This window comes from Gastrolobium bilobum, unplaced genomic scaffold (assembly GCF_033153095.1).
Source record: "Gastrolobium bilobum isolate Gb01-03AN ecotype WA unplaced genomic scaffold, APGP_CSIRO_Gbil_v1 utg8500, whole genome shotgun sequence".
NCBI classification, from domain to species: domain Eukaryota; kingdom Viridiplantae; phylum Streptophyta; class Magnoliopsida; order Fabales; family Fabaceae; genus Gastrolobium; species Gastrolobium bilobum.
In genome coordinates, this window is record NW_026899799.1 from 49849 (window position 1) to 75719 (window position 25871).

The 25871-nt window shown below is 36.4% G+C and overlaps 1 protein-coding gene across 4 annotated transcripts; it reads left to right on the forward strand.

Annotated features, from left to right (window-relative positions):
• Positions 1-238: 238 nt before the first annotated feature.
• LOC133293603 (adenylate kinase 5, chloroplastic) lies at positions 239-19373 on the forward strand. 4 transcript variants are annotated; one of them, XM_061492191.1, is made up of 19 exons: positions 239-497; positions 591-692; positions 1569-1697; positions 1787-1921; positions 2604-2750; positions 3626-3700; positions 3798-3894; positions 4244-4290; positions 4420-4548; positions 4916-4951; positions 5020-5100; positions 5507-5645; positions 6292-6371; positions 6522-6587; positions 7313-7342; positions 7424-7533; positions 18547-18684; positions 18814-18843; positions 18939-19373. In XM_061492191.1, the coding sequence occupies exons 1-19, from the start codon at positions 300-302 to the stop codon at positions 18961-18963; spliced, it is 1794 nt and encodes a 597-aa protein (XP_061348175.1). In that variant the 5' UTR covers positions 239-299; the 3' UTR covers positions 18964-19373. The 4 variants fall into 4 exon arrangements, with proteins under 4 accessions (XP_061348175.1, XP_061348176.1, XP_061348177.1 ...); XM_061492193.1 differs by having other exon boundaries at positions 392-497; positions 616-692; XM_061492192.1 differs by lacking the exon at positions 4916-4951.
• Positions 19374-25871: the final 6498 nt, after the last annotated feature.

Below are 25871 nucleotides of genomic sequence, written 5' to 3' on the forward strand. Positions count from 1 at the left end.
TCAAAGGGAATTAAGAAAACATCATTTTTACGCTGCTAAATACACTTTCACAAGTCGTCATAAATTTTGAGGCATAAAAACATGACAGGCCAAAACTGGTAGCTGATTAAAATAGAATAATATTTATTTTGACAAAAAAAACAAAACAAAATAAAATAGAGTAGCTGGGAGAGAAATTGTATGAATGAAAGCAGCAGTGGCCTTTTTTAGCTTGTGGTTGGTGTGTGTGTTAGTGTGAACCACTCAACTCAAAGCCACTGGTTCTGCTTGGCTCATTCATTCATTCACTCAAAGCAACAATGTTGCACTCCACACTCTCCTCCTCCTTCCACTCCACCACTCTCCCTTCATCTCCTTCTCTTCTATCTCCTTCTCTTTCCTCTTCAACTTCTTCTTACCATCATCCATGTCTACTTCACCACCATTTCTCCTTCCAGACTCAACATCTTCGCTTAAGCAACCTCCGTGACCATACTCATTTCCCGTTAAGACCCAAAGTAGGGATTTATGTATTGCACGTTTTCTTATAGTGATGGATGATTGGGGTGTTGCTTACACATGCTTGCTGGTTTGTTTTGAATTTTGATAAGGCACTCAAAGTGAATTGTTCCACAGGCGAACCATTAAAGGTCATGATATCAGGTGCACCTGCATCGGGCAAAGGAACCCAATGTGAATTGATTGTCCACAAGGTTCGTTTCTCCATGCCATCCCCCCCTTGTCACTTGTCACTGCCACCCCCGTTGTTAAATTTATCTTTCTATCATGTTTAAAACGCTAACTCGTGCAAGAGTAGCATGAACAATGCACAAATCCATTTGTGTTGAAGTTTAACTTTTTATTAGAAGGAGGTAGATCACTTGGTCGTAGAGGCTCTGTATCATGCAACAAAGTAATTATATCAAAAGTTTAAACTGTAAGGTGAAGACAAATTAATGATTTATATTAAGAGCCCCTAGTGGGATTGGGAGAGAGGGTGGGGGATAGGGAAGGAAAATTGGGATGGAGAATAATACTTTTAGGAACTTCTAGTGAGGCCCCTATATGAGACCTGGTAAGGGGTGGGGAATAGAGGAAGGGAAATTGGGAAGAATCGAACCTTACTCCCTTCGCTGCACGCCCCCAGCTTCTACAAACTAAGCTTTTCCTTCTTTTACCTTGTATTCTTGATTAATTGTTGGTTACTTTTATTGTACAACCAGCAGTGAATACTGCGTTTAACAACTCACCTTTGTACAATAATTCTTAGGTAGGCAATGTTAGGCAGGTAGAGGGAGCTCAAAGTAGATGAGACCTCTGAATGGGTTAAGCAACAAACCAGAAAAGCGAATTTGACACCATATCTTGACCCAAAATCTTTAGGTAGTGAGTATATGGATATTTTTTATTTATATGATTTTCACTTAACCCATCATTGACCAATGGACTTAATCACTCATTAAAATTTCCAACCAGTATTGCCTAACTAAGAGTTACTCACTTGCACGCATAAAAGTGTCATAGCAACCCTTAATGTTCATTATTGAAATATATACTTTAGACCTGCTCATGTTGTGTTTGTTCTGTAGTTTGGATTGGTGCACATATCAACTGGGGATCTGCTAAGGGCAGAAGTAGCTGCTGGGACAGAAATTGGAAATAAAGCAAAGGAGTTCATGAATGCTGGTCGCTTAGTTCCTGACGAAATAGTGACTGCTGTATTGTCGAAATTTGCACACTTAAGGAGTTTGTTCTTACTCCATTTTCGTATGCTGAAATGCATGCTTTGTTTATTTCATCTTTGTAGATGGTGGCAGCGCGATTGTCTCTTGAAGATGCAAAGCAAAACGGGTGGCTTCTTGATGGTTACCCTCGGAGTTTGGCCCAAGCTCAGAGTCTTGAGCAAATGCAGATACGACCTGATGTGTATATTGTATTAGATGTATGTCATTTGGTACTGCCATCCCACTGAATTATCTTTTTCTGATGTTGGTTTGCTATGGTTCTTTGAGGGCGAGCCTTGGAGCAGCGATATGGTTGCTCCTTGCGATCGGAAGGTCAGTGGTTCAAGTTTAGGAAATAGTCTCTTTGTAAAAATTGCAAGGGTAAGACTTTATACAATCGACCCTTATCCCTCTCCTTACAAGTCAGGGAGCCCTGTGTACCAGAGGTTTCCTATGGTTTTTTGCAAACGACACTTAGATGATTGAAACAAGCTGCTTTTTTTTCCCTTTGCAAACCTCTTCTGCAAAATGTGCAATTTTTTTAAGCTCAGGCAGTTCTTTGCCCCTGGCCCCCCCCCCCCCCCCCTCCCCTTTTTTTTTCAGTGGAAGTTTCACATGGTTCCTACAAATGTAACCTATTTTGTACGTTACTTATATTTATCTTAAGTTCCGGAATACATTAACAGGTTTTTAGAATGTTTAGTCTTAAAGAAAATTCATAACTTTATACAACAAGTTGCTATATTATTTATAATAGTCATAAGGACTTGGTGGTACTGTCATATTGACATATTACATGTAATTTTGATTGCCTGGAGTTACATATGCAATGTATAGATGCTAATCAGCAATAAATAGTTTCTTCTTCCTTGCCAAGTTTTTTAATTTTCTAATACTCAGGTTCCTGATGAAATTCTGATCGATAGATGTGTTGGTAGAAGGCTAGATCCAGTGACAGGGAAGATATATCATCTAAAATTTTTTCCACCTGAAACTGAAGAAATTAAAGCAAGGCTGGTAACTCGTCCCGATGACACTGAAGACAAAGTATAATAAATTATACTCCTGCTTTTTTCTTTTGTCTTTTTTGCTGTCTTTGTGGGTATATCACCTGGGCTGTATCATCTGAAAAATTTATGCTTTACGTGTGCTCGTTGCAACCAGGAAGGGATGGACTCAGCTTGAAATAATATCTTGAATACTTGTTTCCATGAATGTCCTATAGATTTTGTTGCATGACAAGTTTGTTCACAATATTTATTAGAATTTAAAGATCTTAGTTGTCATATTTTACGTTGGTATTTTAAAACGAAATGAGAAAGCATGTTGTATTGGTCTTCAATATTGCATTATAAGGATGCTGTCATTCATATGCATGAACTGTTTAATGCATGCTGCATATACTTTCAATTTTTTGAGACTTTGTTTCTTTTTCTCAATATAGCAGCAAATTGGTGGGGATAAACCATTTCCATTACCAATTTCCTTCTCTAGTAATAGCATTCAGGATCTAAAGTTATTCAAACAGGTATTTTATCATTGGAGTTGGAAAGGGAGGAGTTCTAAAGGAACAGTGTGTGTAGTTTTTAAATACGCATAAATGTCTTCATGAGCTTGCAGTATCATGATCTAAGCATCTTGATTTTTGTTTTTATTTTGGATCACTTTCTCTATTTTTATGTGTGTCTCATTTGTGCATGTTTGTGCTTCATTTCTGCTATGTTACACTGAATTAACATTTTTTATTTTTAATGCTTAGTTTGGAAGCAGAAAATGTAGTCATTAAGTTCATCTTAAAGAAAGAACATGATTTATTGAGCTTGTTATTGCATTGTTGTTTAAAATTACTTTTTCTTGTTAACAGTTAACTGAATCTGGTATCCTTATGATGTTTCTTAGTATACTTATCCGATTCTTTTCAGGTTAAATCACGCCTAAACATATATAAGCAAAATGCAGAAGCAATATCTTCCTCTTACACAAAAATCACAAATAAGGTCATTGAATATTGTTAACATTCTTATCTGTCTTAAGTCATTAATGTAAATCAGTGGGGTATTCTCTCACTTTTTAACTTATTTGGCGTATGCACAGATTGATGGCAGCCGTTCAAAAGAAATAGTTTTCAAAGAAATTGAGTCTTTGCTATCACAATTGCATCAGGATAAAGTTAAAATAACGAAATCAGGAGGTATGTAACAAAAGCAGGAGGTATGAAGATTCAAAAGTATATGTCAAACTTCACATGTGATATATTTGTAGGTAATTGCAAATTATATTCAGGAGGAATATCTTTCATCAACTTATGTGGAAGTGTGCTCCAGTCTCAATCTTGACATTGTATTTAATAAATCAGTTTATTATTATATGTAGATTACTACTTGCTTCTGTTATTCAGTTTTGTTATGATATAAGAGTACACATTTGTTTCTGAATGAGATGCTGATTACATTTTAGGGTCTTTACATGCGGGGTTGATATACAATAAGCTCGAATAATTCTTATTTTGTTAGTTCATTTACTAATTGCTTTTTATTCAGAAAAATTGATTCTTGATACAAAGAAGGGGAAGGCATCTTTGAGCCAGGTAGAGATGGTTGTACTTTGTAAAAGCCTAAAAGGCATTGGTTTCTTTATTTTGTATATTTTTCCTCCTTTAAGCACTATGAAAGAGTCTTTTGTATATTGTTTCTTATTTTGCTTTAGCTTTTTACAGGATAAGTGGAGAGGAATTCCTACTAGACTAAATAACATTCCCCATTCTCGAGATATCAGGAAATATTTCTATGATGATGTGCTAAAAGCTACACAGAGGGCTATCAATGATGGAAAATCTAGGTTGAGGGTATGAAACTATTATCAGAACTAAATGAAATCTTAGTCTGTAACCTTGTCAGTGCTTCCTACTATTTGAGTGACTCTAGATCCATACAATACCTTTGATCATATCAGTCTTACTTCTTCTGTCCTAAGAAGAATGTTCTGCTTTTAAGTGAAAAAATAAGAATTAAGTAATAACAATCGACATTCTTTTTGCATACAGAATATTCTTTCTATGTTAGAGAAAGTTGAACCATAATTGATTGCTGAGGTTAGTGAAGGGTAGGAAGGTCAGAAGGAAAATATTAAGCTTGTACCTTGACTAGTCTTATTTTTAATCCCCTTGGGGCATAAGCTGATATCTGCTTTATTTGTCATTCAAAATCAAACAGGTTGATATTAACATTCCTGAACTGAATCCGGAAATGGTATGGACTTCTTTTTTTCTTTTATTTTCTCTAAATGTGTTGATTTGACCATATATTTTTGTATACAGGATGTTTATCGAATAGGTACCTTGATGGAACTTGTTCGAGCTCTTGCGCTTTCATTTGCTGATGACGGAAAATGTGTCAAGGTATCTTCTTTACTCCTTTTGTTCTAACATAAAACATTTTCACTGTCTAGAGATCAAAATGGTACTACTATGGTAGGAGCCAGATAGTTAGGAAGTTATATAATTAGTAGGTGGGTATAGTGAAGAGGAGGGGCTGAGCTTAAATAGGAAGATGGGTAGAAGGGAGAGTATTCAGTTTTGTTAGCTTGGAAAAACAGAGCAGTGGCTTAGTTGTAAGGAGAAACCCTTGGAGGAGTTTTTATCCTTTGTTCTTTGTTTGTGATTCAGTAAATCAATAAAGAAGAGTCATTCCTCTTTCAATTTTCTCTGTTTTTCAGCTCTTTCTCTATAAAAATTCAGAACCCATTTCTCTGTAAATGTTAGATGTAGTTCTTTTTGTTTAAGCATCTTCAACTTCATCATGCAGGTTTGTGTACAAGGGTCAATGGGAGAGGGTGCTCTTGCTGGAATGCCATTGCAGCTTGCTGGAAGTCGACAGATTTTAGAGTTCATGGATTGGGGTGATTATGGTGCAAAAGGAACCTTCATCAATATTGGTACTATAGGTATATCAATTAGCTGTAACTTGTATGGGTCTGCTGTTGCAACTATTGGTATAATGCCATTGTTTTTTACTTGTTACACACCTTTAGATTTTGGTATTCCATATTCCAGCTATATCCAACTTTTTCCTTTTCTTCATTTATTTGCTTGGTCGTCCATTTGTCTATTGCTACATCAAGACAGTTAACAACTTGCTAATATGGGTTGAAACAGTGAGAAAATCACCTTTAAGCCTCATTTCGCAATTGCTATATTAAATGCTTACTTCATGCACATCAACATCATGATCACCTTTATCCCGAACTAGATGGGGTTGGCAATCGATGAATCCCAATAAAAAGCTAGAAAATATAGAGGGAAAAGAAAAAATATGAGAGAATTTGTAAATAGATAAATATAGGGAAAAAGGACTAAAAATGCTGACCTATCACAATTTAATAAAATTAACTACAGGCCATTATATATGTATGTCCTATAAATGGGAAAAAACGACACATTTATGTGTGCCATCCTAATTGATTGTGATATTTGCTTCCTAACTTAATATTGGAAATAATATGGACTTTTCCCTTTTGCTATGCACAAGATAATTTTCCTTTTGGTTGTGATATATTGGCATAGCGTTAACTTGTGAATTTTCAATCTCAGGTGCTGCAGAGGTTGAAGAGCAAGATGACATGTTTATCTTGGTAGCTCCTCAAAATGCTGTAGGGAATTGTATTATTGATGTAAGAAGATAGAGCGGGACTTTTACATACATATTTTAGAGATATCATCCGAGCCTTTTCTTTTGTCTCAATTGATTTTGGCATGGTTTTTTTTAACTCCCCCCAGCTGCTCTCTTTTTCTCTTTAATATCTTTGAGGTTGGATATACAGGATCTAAGAGCCATGACCAGTGCTGCTGAACACAGACCAGTTGTCCTAATCAATCCAAGGCTTAAGGTTTGGTTCCTAGTTCCTATATCATAGTTCAAATTTATTTCATTAAATAGTTGTATGATTTACAAGTTGTTTTTTCAGATTGTCATGACTTTTAGAAATGAATATAACCTGAACCTGATGAACTCAGCTCAGTGCTGAGTCAACTTCATGTCATGCATGGTTTACCTAGCTACATTGTAACATGGAAGTCATGACCAGTTTATACATAGAAACTTTGCCAAATAGTCTAGCCTTGTATCTTTAATTGCATGCTGAGAGGTGATTTTTCATGATTTTCACCTGCTTTTTAATTGCTGACTGCATGTATAAAATTATTGAAAGAAAGATCGAAAATGTCATGATTAGAGGCTATTTCATGCTCTTTTAGGCTATCTTGAGTTTCAATTCGTAGATGACAAGAATTATTTTCATTAGCAGACTGCTGTGTAGGACTCAAGTAGCACCATCCAGTGCACATTTGGATAATCTTTGTATTAAATGACAACATCTATTTTTGCAAATGGAGTAAATTATATCTTGCTTCTTTTCTGCTAATCTGTTCTACACTGTCTCAGTTTTTAAAGTGGTGAAACACGCAATAGACTAACCTTAGGAAAGGAGATCTTACAATTACAGAATATACTCAGGCCGTTAGTCATCATAGTAGCATAGATAATCTTTGTTTACATAGTCTTCCCTGGGACCTTATTATGTTATTCTGATCTACAATATTTTTATGAATTCAGGATTTACCTGGTTCTAGTGGTATTATGCAAGTGAGTACTAAACCAGCAAGTTGAAGATAACAATTTATTGTAGAAAAAGTAAGGTTATAATTTTGCCTTCTTAATCACCAGACAATGGGGCGGGACCAGAGGCTCAAGTATGCAGCATCATTTGAAAGTTGCTACTTCTTTCGTCTTCTCTATTATGCAGGAACCCAGTATCCCATAATGGGAGCTCTCAGGTTAGATGGTAGCATGTTTCTGCATCATTAGGCTATTTGCTTTTTTATCTTATTGTCATTGCCTGACGTAGACAAGAACAGGAGGCATAGCAGACCGAGAAAAGATATCATTGAACTGCCATGCATGTCTATCCTTGCTTCACTTTATGTTGCCTCTCAAAACTCCTAATGAGATTCTATAATTAGCTAAAAGAATTTTTAGGAATTATATAAAATATTGAAGACCATACTTCATATGTCCACAGAAACAAATCAAACTGATCTAAATTTCTTCATGCTGGTTACTAACAGTAAACATTCATATTTTCTCGTCCTCTGGAAGGGGTGACTGCACAATGGAATTAACAATGCAGAAAGTAGGGCATTGTTACTATGATTTGTGCATTTTCGAGGAGCTCTTTCCCTATTTGAAATGACATTTAGTTTTTTAATTGTTTGATCTAAAACACAAAGACATGAAGATGGTTATTGTTGGAAATTTTCCTTATTAGTGTTTAGGTTAAGTCTGGGCTAAGCCCATTAGGTTTCTATATATTGTACACACATGTACCTATTCAATATACAAATTATATCACAATTCCTTTCATCTCTTGTTATTCAATATGGTATTAGAGCCTCAGTGTCATGGGTTCGATTCTCACAGCCTCCTACTTTTTTTTATGGAATTTCTTAGCATAAGTAGGTGAGCCTGTGTATTATTCACCCTTCATGCCCAATGGGCTCTCGTGTGAGGGAGCGTGTTAAAGAAATATATAAACCATTGATGAACTTTCACTTAACAGCTTATGCTTTTGGGTTGAATTGGTTCTTTACATGTTAGAGAAGTATATAAACCATTGATGGGCCTTCACTTAACAGCTTAACCTTTTGGGTTGAATTGATTCTTTACATGGTATCAGAGTCTAACGAGAGGAATCCTAATCTGTTTTTTATTCCGGTGAACTGTTCATCGACTTTTCCAACCGAGTCACCGCGTTGCTCCTCTGTCTCCTTTTTTCCGACGAGTTTTGGCCGACCACCACCACTGTTCAGATTGTCTTCCCCGCTCGGTCACCGTCATTCAAGCCGCACCTCCACCAACCGCCGCACGCGCTCTCACGCGCTGGCAAGGAACCCTGCATGGAATCTGCACAGTAGCATCTTCTCTCAGTGCGTGAAGGCGCGTGAGACCTCCTTTCTGGCCGCCGTCTTCACCGTTGCACTTGCCTCCCCAGTCCGGTGCTTGATTTGGTCTTGGTTGGTTGATTTGAGACTGATTCAAAATACGTCAGTATTGTTCAACATGACCGGTAAGTTTTGTGATATGTCGTTTCTGTTTTTTGCTTTTATATTTTGGTATTATGGATTCTACTTCTACCTCCTTTGTTTCTGGATCTCCGGCTGGCTCCAAGTCGGAATCTTCTATTTTTTCCAATTATATCCTTGCTCCGCTGAGTGTAGATAACTTGGATGCGTCGAACTATGATTCTTGGTCGTCAGATCTGCGACTTTGGTTGGATGGGCAGAATTATACATCTCACTACTAAGGCCGACTCTATTGCGGATAATGAGCGCACACGATGGAAGATAACTGATGCTCGGTTGTGCAGTCTCATTAAAGCTACTTTTCATCCTTCAATTAAGCAGATTTTTCGACCTGCAAATAACTGTGAAGCTATTTGAAGTCAGGCAAAGGCATTGTACACCAATGATACACAACGACTCTATGGTGTGCATCAGAAATTGATGACTACCTTTGCCCCTCGGGATTTCAATTGTCCTATGTCTAAGTATTTGGGAAAAGCTCCGAGTTTGCTTCATGATCTCAATGAACTTCTGCCCCTTATTGGTGATGTAACTAAGGAGCGAGAATAACGTAATACCCTTTTTATGTTGTTCATTTTAAATGGTTTACCTTCCCATTTGTCTGTCAATCGGGATCAAATTTTGGTGTCTGCTACAGTTCCTACACTGGATTCTGTGATGTCTACCTTGCTTAGGATTCCATCTAAGCCTTTTACAACATCAACTCCTCATATGACCCATGTACCTCCAGTTGACAACGTTGACTCCTCTGCCTTTGCTGCTCAGGGTTATGGTCGTGGACGTAAACCCTCTAAGGGAAAGCTACTATGCACTTATTGTCATCAGACCAATCATACTGTTTACCATTGTTGGAAGCTCCATGGCAAGCCACCTCACCTCCTCAGAATGCTCATGTTGCTCAGGCTTCCTCTGGTGCTCCTGCTCTAGGTTACCTTCCGCTGCGCAACCTCCTGCCGGTCTTCTGAATGAATTCGTGATTTGGTGGTCTGAGAAGCAAGCATCTGGTCTTACTGCCTCCATTGCTCCCATTGGTAATTCTTTTGCTGAGATCTCTCAGTTACACTCTTTAGGCCCTTGGACTCTTGATTCTGAGGCTTCTGATCACATTTCTAGTAATAAGTCCTTATTCACTTCTCTTTGTACCACTAGTTCATTTCCTATTATTACTATGGCCAATGGGACTATGGTATAATCCCGTGGGATAGGCACGATTCTTCTTTTACCTCATTTATCTCTGGATCATGTTCTCTATGTTCCAGATTCTCCTTTTAACTTACTTTCTATTAGTTGTTTGACAAAATCCATTGATTGTGTTGTTTCCTTTACTAAAACCTCTGTCATCTTTCAGGGTTTGAGTTCAGGGAAGGAGATTACCAAAGGATGTGAGTCTCATGGCTTCTATCAACTGTTTTCTTCTTCTTCAGCCTGCTCCACCGTGGATTCTCCTCTCACTATACATGCTCGTTTGGGTCATCCAAGTCTTGTCAAGCTTCAGAAGATGGTTTCACATTTATTGTCTTTTTCTAGTTTAAATTGTGAGTCTTGTCAATTTGGGAAACATACTCGTAGTACGTTCTCAAGTCGACTTAGTCGTCAAGTTTTGTCCCTTTTTTCTATGGTCCACTCTGATATTTAGGGACCAAGTCGTCATCCATCTACTTTAGGGTTTAAGTATTTTGTTACTTTTATTAATGATTATTCCAAATGTACTTGGTTATTTTTAATGAAAAATCGTTCTGAGTTATTTTCCGTTGTTAAGTTATTTTATTATGAAATAAAATCTCAGTTTGGTATTCCTATTTGTACTTTTCGTAGTGATAATGCATGTGAGTATTTATCTCATCAGTTTCAGCAATTCTTTTCGTCTCATGGCATTCTTCATTAAACATCTTGCCCTCATACACCCCAACAAAATGGTGTAGTCGAGCGCAAGAACCGCCATCTTGTTGAGACTACTCGTGCTTTGTTAATTGATGACAATGTTCCTTACAAATTCTGGGGTGATGCTATTCTCACTGCATGCTATCTCATTAATTGCATGCCTTCATCTGTTCTTCATCACCAGGTTCCTCACTTTGTTTTGTTTCCCCATCAAGTTTTATATCCTTTGACCCCGCATGTGTTTGGTTCTATGTGTTTTGTTCATCGTCTCGGTCCAGGCTTGGATAAACTAGCTCCTAAGTCTCATAAATGTGTTTTTCTGGGTTATCCTCAATCTCAAAAGGGTTACCGTTGCTACTCTCTGACTTTACGTGATACTTTATCTTGGCAGATGTTTCCTTTTTTGAATCAGCTCCCTTTTTTGGCTCTTCTACTACTCCTGTGGGCACTAATTCTATTCAGTCATCTCTCCCTACCGACACCTTTGAATACCTTCCGCCTCTACAATCCATGTTTCTGACTCTCCTTCCGTCACCTCTTCTCCTGATGAGTTACAACATGGTTCTCCAGATGTTTCTGTGGGCTCACATCCGACTGCATCTCCTCCCTCAGCTTCGGTCCCACCTTCGGCTAGTGACCTTCCCATTGCTCTTCGCAAAGGTACCCGTGATACTCGCCCTCCGGCAAGGTATACAGTTAATATTAGTTATCATCGTCTTTCTCCATCATATTATGTATGTCTTTCCTCTTTGTTTTCTATATCTATTCCGAAGACTACAGATGACGCACTTTCACATTTTGGATGGAGACAAGCTATGATTGATGAAATGAGTGCCCTTCATCACCATGGTACCTGGGATCTGGTCCCTTTTTCATCTAGAAAATCTGTTGTTGGCTACTGCTGGATTGATGCTGTTAAGGTTGGTCCTGATGGTTAGGTGGATCACCTTAAAGCTTGCTTGGTGGCCAAGAGTTTTACTCAGGTGTTGGGCTGGATTATGGTGACACTTTTTCCCCTGTGGCGAAAATGTCTTATGTTCACCTTTTTATTGCCATGGCTGCTATACGTCATTGGCCTCTTTATCAACTCGATGTTAAAATGCTTTTCTTCATGGTGATCTTGCAGAGGAAGTTTATATGGAGCAACCTCCTGGATTTGTTGCTTAGGGGGAAGTCAGGTCTTGTTTGTTGTCTCCACAAGTCTTTATATGGTCTCAACCAATCTCCACGAGCTTGGTTTGGCAGATTTAGCAGTGTTGTTCAACAATTCGGTATGGCTCGGAGTGAGGCTTATCATTCTCTCTTTTTTCATCATTCAGCTTCTAGGTCTATCTACCTGGTGGTGTATGTGGATGATATTGTCATCATAGGAAGTGATAATCATGAGATTACTCAGTTGAAGCAACATTTATGTCATCAGTTTCAGACTAAGGATATTGGGAAATTTCGATATTTCTTGGGAATTGAAGTGGTCCAATCTAAAGATGGTGTTGTGATATCTCAGAGGAAATATGCTCTGGATATCCTTGAAGAGATTGCCTTGTTAAATTCTTAGTCTGTTGAGGCACCTATGGATCAAAATGTTAAGCTTATACCAAATCAGGGGAGCCCTTTTCAAATCCTGAAAGGCATAGAAGATTAATTGAAAAACTGAACTACCTCACAGTTACTCGGTCTGACATTTCATTTGCAGTTAGTGTTGTAAGTCAGTTTCTTAATTCTTCATGTCAAGAACACTGGAATGCTATTATTCGAATTCTCAAGTATATCAAAGCATCTCCAGAAAAAGGCATTGAATATAAAGATAAAGATCATAGTAAAGTTGTTGGATACTCTGATGCTGACTGGGCCAGTTGTCCTACTGATAGGAGATCTACTACTGGATATGCCGTATTTGTTGGAGGCAACTTGGTTTCCTGGAAAAGTAAGAAGCAAAATGTAGTTGCCAAATCAAGTGCAGAAGCAGAATATCGCTCTATGGGTACTACTATATGTGAGCTCATTTGGCTTAAGCAACTTCTTAGAGAGCTCAAGTTTGGAGACACTGGACCAACAACTCTGATTTGTGACAACCAAGCAGCACTATATATTTCTTCCAACTCAGTGTTTCTTGAAAGAACCAAGCATATTGAGATAGATTGTCATTTTGTTTGAGAAAAGGTTATTGTTGGCGAAGTTATAACTAATTTTGTACTCTCTAATGATCAATTAGCATATGTATTTACGAAGTCTTTGAGTGGTCTTCGAATAGAGTATATATGTAACAAGCTTGGTGATAGAGCTACGTTCTATCAAGAAGAGAAGAGAGAGAAGAAGTAAGAATAGAAGAGAAGAAATTCTTATTATCATTCAATGCCTGCTTCTTACACTCGTGCTGTCCTTTTATACTCAAGGTTTCAGCAGAATTACAAGACAATGTAACACTTGCAACCCATTCATCAAAATGGTTATTGGCCGTTGATGATGTAACAAACTTCTAACTAATTTGTTACAAACAAATGAATGGTGTATTGCTCTTAATCCTCGAATCTACTTGGTCTTCTAATAAGTCTCTTGGTCCTCCTTTCTGCTATAGATCTTCCCATCTCTTCCTCTTCACTTGCATGCAGCAAAGATGCTGACTCTACTTCTCTTGTCTCAGCTGTTGTTGATGTTTCCTCCATTGGGCCTTGATCATTGGGCTGTAAAGGACTGAGGCAATTTGGGCTCATATCAATACCTCCCCCATTAAAATCAACCTTGTCCTCAAGGTTGAAATTCGGATATTGCCTAGAGAAATCATCCACAGATTCCCATGTTGCACTCTCCTCTGGCAGGCCATTCCATAAGACATGGACTTGTTGAACGGGGTTGTCTCCACTATGAATAATGCGAGTAGTCAGTATCTGTGGAGGTTCCAAGATTGGAAATCCTCCGTGAAAGCATTCGGGTAGAGAGCATGGGGTGATAGTATGGTCCCCTTTGAAAGGTTTCAATAAGGACACATGAAATGTATGATGAATTTTGGCATGTGATGGTAATGCCAACTTATAAGCAACCTGGCCTACACGTCTGAGAATTTCAAATGGACCAAAATACCTTTTAGCCAGTTTATGTGACAGCCTATTAGCTACTGAAGATTGTCTATAAGGCTGGAGTTGAACCCACACAAGGTCTCCCACCTTATAACGAATATCTCTGCGATGCTTGTCTGCATTCTGTTTCATAAGATCCTGAGAATGCAACAAATTTGTTTTCAATTGATGTAGAAGTTCTTGTCTATCAACCAATAACTGATCTACTTCCACTGTTGTAGCAGTCGATGGTAAGTAATGCAGAATGGATGGAGGAGCACGCCCATAAACAGCCATAAAAGGAGACATGCCAGCTGAGTTATGATAAGTGGTGTTGTAGCAGTATTCTGCCCAATGGAGAATCTTAGACCATTGCTTTGGAGTGTCAGCCACAAAGTATCGAAGATACTGCTCTAGAATCCTGTTAACCACTTCAGATTGGCCATCTGATTGTGGATGATATGCTGTAGTGTGATTCAACTTGGTTCCACTTAGAGCAAACAACTCAGTCCAAAACTTACTCAGAAATAAAGGATCTCTGTCTGAGATAAGAGATCTAGGAATTCCATGAAGTTTGCACACCATTTGAGAGAACAAAGCAGCCACCTTGCTAGCAATGAATTTCTTAGGTAAGGCACCGAAATGGGCCTGTTTGGAAAGTCTATCAACTACCACTAAAATAGTGGTGTAACCATAAGACATAGGAAGACCAATTATAAAATCTAATGACAAGGCTTCCCAAATCTGTGTAGGAACTGGTATAGGCTGGAGAAGGCTAGCAGGTGCTTGTGTGGAGTACTTGATTTGTTGACATACAGTACAGGAATTGACAAATTCCTTAACAGACTTCTTCAATCCAGGCTAAGTAAAACTGGCGGAAACTTTAGCTAAAGTCTTTTGAATTCCTACATGACCACTTGCCAATGTAGAATGAGTCTCTTGGAGGATCTGTTGAACTATGGGTGAAGTAGGATCCAACAATAGTTTCCCTTTACACAACAAGAGGCCTTCACGAACCTCCAAATCAGGGTGGGCAGTAGGATCCTCGAGTAATTGCTGATATTTGTGCTGGAAAAATGCAGCACACTGGTTTTCTTTTTTTTAACTCCTCCAATAGGGTGAAATTGACCACAGCAACTGTTTGGATTGCCATCATAGAAGGGTAACGAGAGAGTGCATCAGCCACTCTATTTTCCTTCCCTGGTTTATACACTATGGAATATTGAAACCCAAGTAAACTTAGCAAGATAGTATTGTTGTTCAGGTGTTTGAATCACCTGGTCTAGCAAAGCACGCAAGCTCTTGTGGTCAGTTCTGATGAGAAACTTCCTGCCTAGGAGATATTGTCTCCATTTCTTGACTGATTCAGTGATAGCATAGAGCTCTCTCACATATGCAGAAGCTTCCTGCATCTTTAAATTAAGTTTCTTACTGAAGTAAGAAATAGGGTGTTCCTCTTGCAGTAGTACAACTCCTATCCCAAGATCTGAGACATCTGTCTCTATCACGAAATCCTAATCAAAATTAGGAAGAGCAAAAACTGGTGCAGAAGACATTGCTATTTTCAAATGGGCAAAAGCCATGTGAGCAGTTTCAGTCCAATAAAAAGAATCTTTTTTAAGTAAATCAGTGAGTGGAGCAGCTATAGCAGCATAGTTACATACAAATCTCCTGTAATAACCTGTAAGACCCAAAAATCCTCTGAGTTGTTTGGTGTAGGCCAATCCAGCATGTTACTAATTTTGTTCTCATCCACACTGACCCCTGCAGCAGACACGATATGGCCAAGGTATTCTACTTGAGGCTGTGCAAATGAACATTTGTTCCTCTTGACATAGAAGTGATGCTGGTGTAATGTAGTGAATACCATATTTAAGTGCTGTAAGTGACTATCCATAGAAGAACTATAGATCAATATATCATAAAAAAAAACAGCAACAAATTTGCGAAGAAATGGCTGCAATATCAAGTTTATGGTGGCTTGAAATGTAGATGGGGCATTTGTCAACCCAAAAGGCATAACAAGAAATTCATAATGACCTTGATGGGTCCTAAAAGCAGTCTTATGAATATCAGAAGAACAAACCCGGATTTGGTGATATCCTGCTCTCAAGTCAAGTTTCGAAAAAATTTGGGCCCCTCCTAGCTCATCCATCAACTCATCTGCTGTAGGAATAGGAAATCTATCCTTGATAGTGATAGTGTTCAATGCCCGATAATCAATGCAGAAACGCCATGTACCATCTTTCTTTTTAACCAAGAGGACAGGAGAAGAAAATGGGCTGGTGCTATTGCGGATGAAACCTGAATCGAGCATTTGTAGCACCTGTTTCTCAATTTCACTCTTTTGAAAATGAGGGTATCTATAGGGCCTTACATTGACAGGTGGTGCATTTGGCTGTAAATGGATGCCATGATCTAATTGCCTATGTGGTGGCAACTCCTTAGGCTCCTGGAAGATGCTATCGAATTCATGCAGCAAAGACTGCACTCGTGGATCCAATTCTGGTGCTGGAACACTAGTATGAGAATCTAGCAAAGTGAGTTGGTATAAGGAAGCTACCTGATCAGAATGCTGAATTCTTCTGAATTGATTGATTGAAATTGGGTTGGGTTGCTTGTCCCCTTGGAGCTTGATGTGTGTACTATCCCATGTAAATTCCATGGTAAGTTGCTGGTAATCCAACACTATAGGTCCCAATCCTTGCATCCATTGCACCCCCAATACCATATCTGCTCCCTGAATAGGTAGTACATAGAAATTCACCAAAAATATATGTTGCTGTATTTGAACTGGCACAGCCGAACATAGGCCTTCACACTGCAAGACTTGACCATTTCCCACCATTACATCAAATTGCTTATCTGTGACCATGGGCAATTGGAGAGTGGAAACTACCTTCGGTTGCAAGAAATTATGGGTGCTACCCCCATCCACAAGCAAGGTCAATTCAGACTTCCCAATATAACAAGTGAAACGTAAGGTTTGTGGCACAATGAAGCCAGATAAGGCATGGAAACTAATATGAGGTGAATCGATATTAATGGTTTCTGGTGCAATTAATGGCTGGTCTGGTGTGTCTAAGGGTGGAGGTTCATGCTCATGCAATTCATCATCGGGAACAATAAGGAGATGGACTGATGCTTTGCATTTATGGCCTACAAAGTATTTGTCTCCACAATAAAAACAGAGTTTCTTTTCTCTGCGTTCTTGTATTTCACTTTGGCTTAAGCGGTGAGTAGGTTTATTTGTTTGGGAATTGGATATAACAGGGGTAACAGGTTTGGAGTTGGTGGAGTGTGTAGTAGGAGTAGGTAGTAAGGGTGGATATGGAGAATGTAATTTGGAATATGTGGTTTTGGTTTGGAATTTCAGCTCTTGAATTTTGGCTAAGGCGATGGCTTTAGTTAAGGTAGAGGGTTGAAAAGCAGAAACTTCATGTAGAATCTGAGTTTGTAAGCCAGAGATAAAGCAACTGAGGAGAAAAGATTCAGAAAGGCCATTTACCTTATTGGACAAGGTTTCAAATCCGGTCTGATACTCCATCACAGATCCTCTTTGCATTAACTTGGCTAATTTGCCTTGATAATCCTCAAGTTTCATGGGTCCAAAACGGATTTGGAGGGATTGCAGAAAACCATCCCAAGATGTAATAGCAGTGTTCTTATGCAACCATTTATACCAAGCCAGGGCTTTCCCATCGAAATAAAATGGAGCCACGCGCAAGCGTTGTTCTTCAACGATCTCATAAAAATCGAAGAATTGATTGACCTTAAAGATCCAATCCTGTGGGTCATGCGAGCCATCATACCGAGGCACATTGATGCGCAAATTCTTGGCTGCTTGACGATCTCGTGAACCAGAAGGTTGGTGGTGCGATGAAGATGCTGAATGAGAGGACTCACGTTCAGGGTAGTTATCGAAAATCGCATTCAATTTGCATGTGATTTCCTTGTATTGCCGTTGCATCTGTTCCTTGAGGACTTCAACATCAGATTGAGTTTGTTCCCAGCGATCATCAGTGGACTTAGAACGGGTTTCAGGTGCCATAGTTCAGGAAGATGAAAGCACCAATTGATAGAGCTATGTTCTATCAAGAAGAGAAGAGAGATAAGAAGTAAGAATAGAAGAGAAGAAATTCTTATTATCATTCAATGCCTGCTTTTTACACTCGTGTTGTCCTTTTATACTCAAGGTTTCAGCAGAATTACAAGACAATGTAACACTTGCAACCCATTCATCAAAACGGTTATTGGCCGTTGATGATGTAACAGACTTCTAACTAATTTGTTACAAACAAATGAATGGTGTATTGCTCTTAATCCTCGAATCTACTTGGTCTTCTAATCAGTCTCTTGGTCCTCCTTTCTGCTATAGATCTTCCCATCTCTTCCTCTTCACTTGCATGCAGCAAAGATGCTGACTCTACTTCTCTTGTCTCAGCTGTTGTTGATGTTTCCTCCATTGGGCCTTGATCATTGGGCTGTAAAGGACTGAGGCAATTTGGGCTCATATCACTTGGTGCTTATGATTTATACGCTCCAGCTTAGGGGGAGTGTTGGAAATAATATTGTAAATATATATTTTCCTTATTAGTATTTAGGTTAAGTCTGGGCTAGCCTATTAGGTTTCTATATATTGTACACACATTTACCTATTCAATATACGGATTATTTCACAATTCCTTTCGTCTCTTGTTATTCAATAGTTATCTATATTCTCCATGAAGTAATCACCAATTATTGTACTGTAAATTTACTTCTTATGGTTTAGGATGTCTTATCCATACGGTTATGAACTGTACAAGAGGGTAGATGAGTCACCTGGAAAGGAGAAGTATGTTATTTTGTCTACGTTTCAACAAAGGCCTACTATAGATGAAATTAATGATGCCTTTGAAGGAAAACCAAGGTAACAGATGTCTACTTTTTATATATAAAATGTTACAAACCCAGTCCTTCTTATCTTGACTTTCTTATGTATCATTTAAGCTTGACAAATTAGCATTCCATTGAATTGTTTTGTCTGGAAATTTTGCAGTAATGAAACTAGGAAAGCCTCAGGGTTTTGGTTAGTATCCTCATTCTACTATTAGTTATTTTCCCTTTATGGTAAGTTATGTGAAGCTATACTTTTGTATATTGATGTATCTATCTCTTCTGCAGGGGCTTCTTGAGTGGCATACTTTGAGCAGAGGAAACGCAATGAAGTGTCAAAAAAGTCTTTACTTTTCTATCTAATTATTATTGAAGAATGATGACACTTAGCTGGTTGGATGTAGGAAAGTGTCAAAAGTCAAAGGTTGTAGCACAACTTGCAGGTGGTGGAGCAACTTGTTTAAATTTGAGTGCAAAAGTCTGGGAACTGAAGATTTGAAAAGAATTCTCAAATTATAAATGATCTTTGGGATTTTAGAGACGGTGTCTTATTTTGTCTATAAAAACTGCATCAATAAAGCTTATGGGGTCAAATGATAGCAATTGTATTGATTTTTTTTAGTGCTGATTTGTAATTGGAAATCAGTTATTATTTTCTTGTGGTTATGAATTAGTGATGTATATCTACGACTATTATAACATTTGAAATGTCAAATACTCAATTTAATGCAAGTTGCTTTCAAGCTCGTATTTCTTGATTGGTGGGGTGACTTTTTTGGCTTAGTTGTGGGGAAGCTTGTAGTCTACTGAATTCCCTCAACTGGACTAATAAGAAATGTTACTTGTTTCAGTGAATTATGAATTAGAGGTAAAGAAAAGAAAAGGGAGTTCATATACTCATCCTCCAAGGATAAAACTAAGTCATTTGTCATTTCTGTTGTGGTGTCCATTTAATACGGCAATCAACATGGGAGGGGACCATTTACACATAAACGTACAGCTAAAGTTTTTATTTGTGGTATGAAACCATATCACAAAATTTTACTATGGTTAGCATGTTTTGGTGCATGGTCCTCCCAAAACGTAACGTTTCTAAACCTTCATCTAAGTGCGTGTTAATATCGGCAATAATGGCAACCGACTACAATTATAGGATTTCTTTTTTCTTAAGTCCATGTGACTATTATTTAACTTTTCATATATCTAACAAATTTTTGATCAAATAATATTATATACTCTAAGTATTTATTCATGCGAGAGTATTATTTAAATAATACTTGATTATGTGGAAACTAATTTTTACATATAAATTTTTAAACATCATCTGTTTATTTTAAATTACTTTCTAATCCAAACTTAAGTTTAATTTTTTTTTTATAATTATGTTTCCAAACTCCAATCCCAATATGCACTTAATTTAATTGATAGACTTCCTCGTAATGAATATCTCCGATAAATAGCGAGAGATGTGATGTGTGTAGTCAATTAGTCATGTAATGTAATGCTTACAAAAAAATAAATAATGTACTATCCATCTGGCAATGTGAATATTTTGCTCATACGTCTAAAATTTTCAACCATCTTAATAATTATCCTAGTCTTCTTTCGTCTTTTTCCCACTGATTTTTCTTAGCTAAAATCCAAATAATTAATTTATCTGTAATTAAGTAAAGAAGTATATAATTTTAATTAAAAAATATATAAAAAATTCAAAAACCAATACACGTTTATATATTTTTCTTTGATAAACCACAAATATCCTTCATTGGAAATAATTTAATTCAAAATTGATTCAGGATTAAGATTTAAATCTCTCCCAAAATTAGTATTGAATTTTTATGTACATTTCTTTATTAAAAAGAAAGCTTCCACTTGGGTTCTTTAAGGGGCGTGCAATTGTTGCATTGATCACGCCGTTTTCATATCTCCGATTTTTGGAGAGAACCACTGCACTAAACACGTTGTCTCTTTTATTTATTGATATGATTATGAATTTAATGGTGGCTAATCTCTCAACACATTTTCATGTTTTGTTTCAGAGAAAAATGTACTTATAACATATTTTCATTTGCAAAATCTTTTACAATCATATCTTAATTATTGATTTTCAACAATATGACAGATAAAATTTATTAAAAATTAATAATTAATTAATAAATATGACCTAATAAATTATAACTGTTTAATTGAAGAAAATCAACAGTTAATATATGATTGTAAATGAAAATAAATTGTAAGTACATCATTTATCTTTATTTTAATAAAAAAATTTATTTTTAAAGGTTAACATAACAACTCTGCAACTAATAAACGCAAAAAAAAAAGTTAAGAAATTGATGGCGTGCTGCTGGTCAACCGTGTGGCCAGTTCACACATATTAACTGGATGACTTTAAAAAAAAATAAAGTTGGATTGTTTGCTTTTTAATTTATAATCAAAATTAATAATTTTCTATTAATTTGTCCAATAGATAAATAAGAGAATTTAATGCACAAAATATTTGTTCACAAATTTTGCAGAGAAGCTTACACAGCCGAGGAGAATACAAGCAAACTAATAAAAAAAAGTTTTGCATTTCTCATTTAATAAGAGGTTAGAAAAATTTCTATACATACATAATTTAAATGAGTCCCACCATAAATAAAAAAAAAAAAAAAAAAATATTACACGCAAAATGATCTCTCACAAACATGAGAAAACAATTCTCCTATTAAAGGAGAAAGTGTTTTCCCTAAAAGGGAAATAATTATTTCATGTTGCATGAGATAATCATTTCATGCAACAGAGGCAAAGTAGTGGGGTCCACTATTTTTTTTATATAAAAATAGTGGATACAAAGTGTGTATCATTTTGAAGGATACAAAGTTGTGTCATTTTAAGTGAGAGAAAGAGATAAATCATGGAAGAGAGAATGAGTGGAAAAAGTTTTAAAGGTATGGATCCCGCCTCTTTGTGAGAGTGAAAGGATATAATGTGTGTCATTTAAAATTAGGGGTGTCAAAATGGGTCGACACGACACAAATTCGACATGACACGAATATATCAACACTAACACGACATGAATTTTTATTCGTGTCAAAATCTTCAACACTGACACGACACGAATTTTTTGTGGGTTAACACGACACGACACAAATAACACGCAAAATAGGGGTCAAAATGGTAATTGACAAATTTTTTTTTTAAAAAAATGGATCGATATTAAAAAAATTAAAATAATAATAATAATAAGTTAAAGATAAAATAATTTAAAAAAATACGGAAAGACACGAACATGAATACATCAACACGAACACGACACGAATTTTCGCGGGTTGACACCCCTATTTAAAATGACAGGCCTTTCCCCCTTGTTTGTATGTATACAATAAAGGTGTTATTAATCTCACGTTAAAGGAAATGAATTATCTCATGTTGTAGAGACAAACATGTGGGTCCTACCACCTGGAAAAAAAAAGTTGTACAATTATCGAAGGATGTTTAGGAGAAAAACTAATATCATGTAACATGAGAATAATTTTCCCATATAATAAAGACTTCAATGCAGATAAGTTATCAATATTCACTCCTAAAACGACGTCGTTTTGTGTTAAAAGATTAAAAAATCATAATATAAAGACTATTATAACCTTGTAATAAATTATAATTAAAAAAATACCTTGATTTCCGTCCCAAAAACGATGTTGTTAGAATGTCTCACCCATTCATTCTATTGCTTGTTTGAATTTTTTATTAAGACAATTAATGAGTGTTAACAATCATTTTTAAGAAAAACTTATTTGTAAGTGCACAATTAAGGAATGGTACTTTTAATTTAATTTATAATTTAGGAAAAATAATTCTCCTGAACACGAGATAAAATTATCTCCTGTAATATTAAAACGATATTGTTTTGAAAATTTGGAAATCAAGGTATTTTGAAAATTTTAATTTTTTTTGTATTTAATATTTTTGTATCTTAGATCCCAAGACAACGTCATGTTGAAATTATAGGAGATAACTTTATCTCTTGAAGGAGGAGAAATATTAATATCTAAAATATATCATTATTTTAAGTCTAAACTGTAAAGGTAAATGCATCTTATTTATGCATTTCATAAATAAACTCACTTCAGAAGAACATTATTCTATTTTTTTAGACTTTGGATTTCAACCCAAAATAAATTGCCAAAATAGTACATAAAAGATTTAATGTAAATCATAATTGTGTTTAAATAATAGAAGTTATGTGAGAGGTCTTTAGACGTGTATTTGTCTGTCAAATTATTTTAAATTATTTTTAACATAATGACCTTCAAACTAATTTGATAGCATGGAATACACCTTCAAGATAGATGACTGCACATTTAGAGACTTTGGGCATAATTTGCATTATTTAAAAATCAGGGAGAATGTTTACCAAAAAAAAAAAAATCTGGGAAAAGTTCAAATATTTCGTGGTTTGCCTTGAATAATTGATCCCTCTGTATTTTTTTCATTAAGTCTTTCCTTAATAATATTAGAGTGTCTAATTAATATGATTATTCTACCATTTTTACAAAAACACATTTCAGCTATCTTATATCATCTTCTTCCCCAAGCTTAGCTTGTAAGGATTTTTAACTATACAAAATTTTTCTAGTTTCAAACAAAATTTGTGAAGTTCTAGTAATAAGCTAATAGTTTTTCTATGTTCATTTAATAACTAGCATTTATATGATATCTATTATATTATGATTTTGATATAATTGATTTTGAGAGAATTAGTCATTTAAATAATTAATTTTAAAAAATTTAATATAAATGAAAAAATATTTCTACTTTTTTTGCATAAAAAACTTTTCTGTCACACTCATATAAAAATGAGTAGGTCCTATTGTAAAGAAAAGAAAGAAAAAATATCAATATGACTTACTTATTTTTATGTGAGTGTAGTAAAAAAAATTTATATAAAAAGTAAAAATAAAAATATTAAACCCTAATGTAATATATTTGAAAGTTCACACATAGGGACAAACACATTTTGCTGAGAGAATTATGACATTATTGAGGCACGCTTGAATTTGGCACATGAGTGATTATGAAAGTTTCTTAACTTTGGAATGTGTCAAAGTGCCCATGGTTTTAAAGATAATAACATTCACTTCACAATTCAATTTTAATTATTTTTTATTTTCAATTTCTTTGTCCTTTGTCCTTTGTTCCGATAACAGGAACAATGACCAAAATATTTCTTTTTGTCAAAAATTTTATCCAAATATCACTCGAACAGTATTTTTTACCAAACTGTCACGTAGCGTAATTCACTACGACTGGTAACGAATTATGTTCGTCAATGATTTTGTGATACGTGACACACTTTCGCAGAAAAAAGCTGACGTGTCATAATTCGCTGCCAGTAGTAGCGAATTTAGTCTGCAATATGACCACATGTCATGAAATCATTGGCGAACGTTGTAAGAACACGCAGCGTTAATTAAGGAATTTAATTAATAAATTATGAGAAAATAGGAAATGATTCCATAATTGACCCTAATAATTATTATGAGGCTTTAATAATTATAGTAAGTGAGTAATAATGCTGAAAGTCGCTTTTCGGAAGAAAAGTGCAGATACCGGTTTTGCTAGTCAGTATAAATGCGTACCGAAAAAGTATCCCGGAAAATTAATGTAAAACGAGTTTCAAGTCCAAATAATGAGAACTGGTATTGGCTTTGAAAAGCGCGTACCAGAAAGGTGCTCAGAAAATTATAAGAAAAATATGATAATTCTTGTAAAATTGAGTAGGTTAAGAATCCATAGTTTGGTATTAAAATGCTAAGCGTAGCAATTAAAGTTAATACTGGGTGTTTAATTGTTAAACCGCTATATATAGTCTTATGATTGACACATAACCCTAGGACCTCAGTTTCTGTGCGTGAGTGGTTGCTGAGTGTGGGTCTCCTTGCTAACTTGGTATCTCCTTCATTTTCCTTCACCATTTCTTGAGCTTTGAGGCCATTTCCTTCACTTATTCTTCGCCTAAACACTTGTGGTGAGTGAGAGTGATCTTTGGGAGTGTGTTGGTGGCATTTTTCTGAGTTGAGGGTGCTGACCTTGGTGGTTGGAGCTGCTGTTTTGGGTTGTTTGGGTGGTTGGAGTCTTGTTCTTGGCTTGTGAAGCTTCAAGAAGCCTCTTTGTGAAGAAAGGACCAACCTTTGTGTTGCATTTTCGTACACCTTATTTCCAGAACCTGTAGAGGCAGTGTGGTGAGCTCCAAGAGCCTTTGATCCTCTGTTTTGAGCTTTGATGAGTTGTACCTACCTTGAGCTTATGTTTTAATGGGTTAAAGGTGTGATCTTTGCATGTTTAATGGGTTAATCAAGTAACCAACTGGGGTGTGGACCTTAATCAGTATAAAGATGCATGCTTTAACGTAATTAAGTGTTAAAAATGGAACCTTGGAAGGATATCTTCACGAAATGCATTTTCTGCATTCTGTCGTGAAATATCCGGATATCTGCCCGAGAAATATCCGGATATGTGATATCCGGATATGGGATTTGGACATCCGGATATGGGATTCTGGATATCCAGATATTGCATATCTGAATATGTCCAGTGAGATATCCGGATATTGCATATCCGGATATGGTCCCGAGGAATATCCGGATATTCTGGGATTTGGTAGAACACTGTGTTGTGTGTACAATAGACTATTGGGGGGTTTGTGGACCTTAGATTGATGAAGTTGAACTTCTGTAATTAATGAACTAAGTCAGAATCGTTGTGATTAAGGGCTTATGGCTTGGTATGGAGCCTTAAGATATAAAACGTAAGGAAAGGCGTTGTCTTTAAGTTATATGCTTGTGTTGTATTATTATTGATATAGTATTGGTCCATAACAGATTGTGAATCTGCTGTGTTTGGACTTTGAGCTGTGGACTCTTGGCCTTGGGTGTTAGCTTGTAAGGTAAGCTTTCGTGTCCTCGGTTTAGCCATGTTGTGGTTCCACCATGTCCCATGGGGGTGTGGTTGTATGCATGCTGTGTTACATGCTTTGAATATTTGAAATGTTGTTGAGCTTTATGTGTAATGGATTTTAATATGCATGTGTTATTCCATCTTGACGGTAAACTTGAGTATGTAGCGTCATACAAGACGGTGATCCGGGGTGGATGCAAGTAGCGTCTTGCACTAGTGTGGGTATTTGGCGTATGTAAATCTTGCATTTCTCTGGCCAGTAGAATAGAATTGACACAC

Coding starts and splice junctions, on each gene's coding strand:
- LOC133293603 (XM_061492191.1), top strand. CDS start 300: ATGTTGCACTCCACACTCTCCTCCTCCTTCCACTCCACCACTCTCCCT. Junction 498..590: donor ATTTCCCGTTAAGACCCAAA/GTAGGGATTTAT, acceptor AATTTTGATAAG/GCACTCAAAGTGAATTGTTC. Junction 18,685..18,813: donor GCCTTTGAAGGAAAACCAAG/GTAACAGATGTC, acceptor GAAATTTTGCAG/TAATGAAACTAGGAAAGCCT.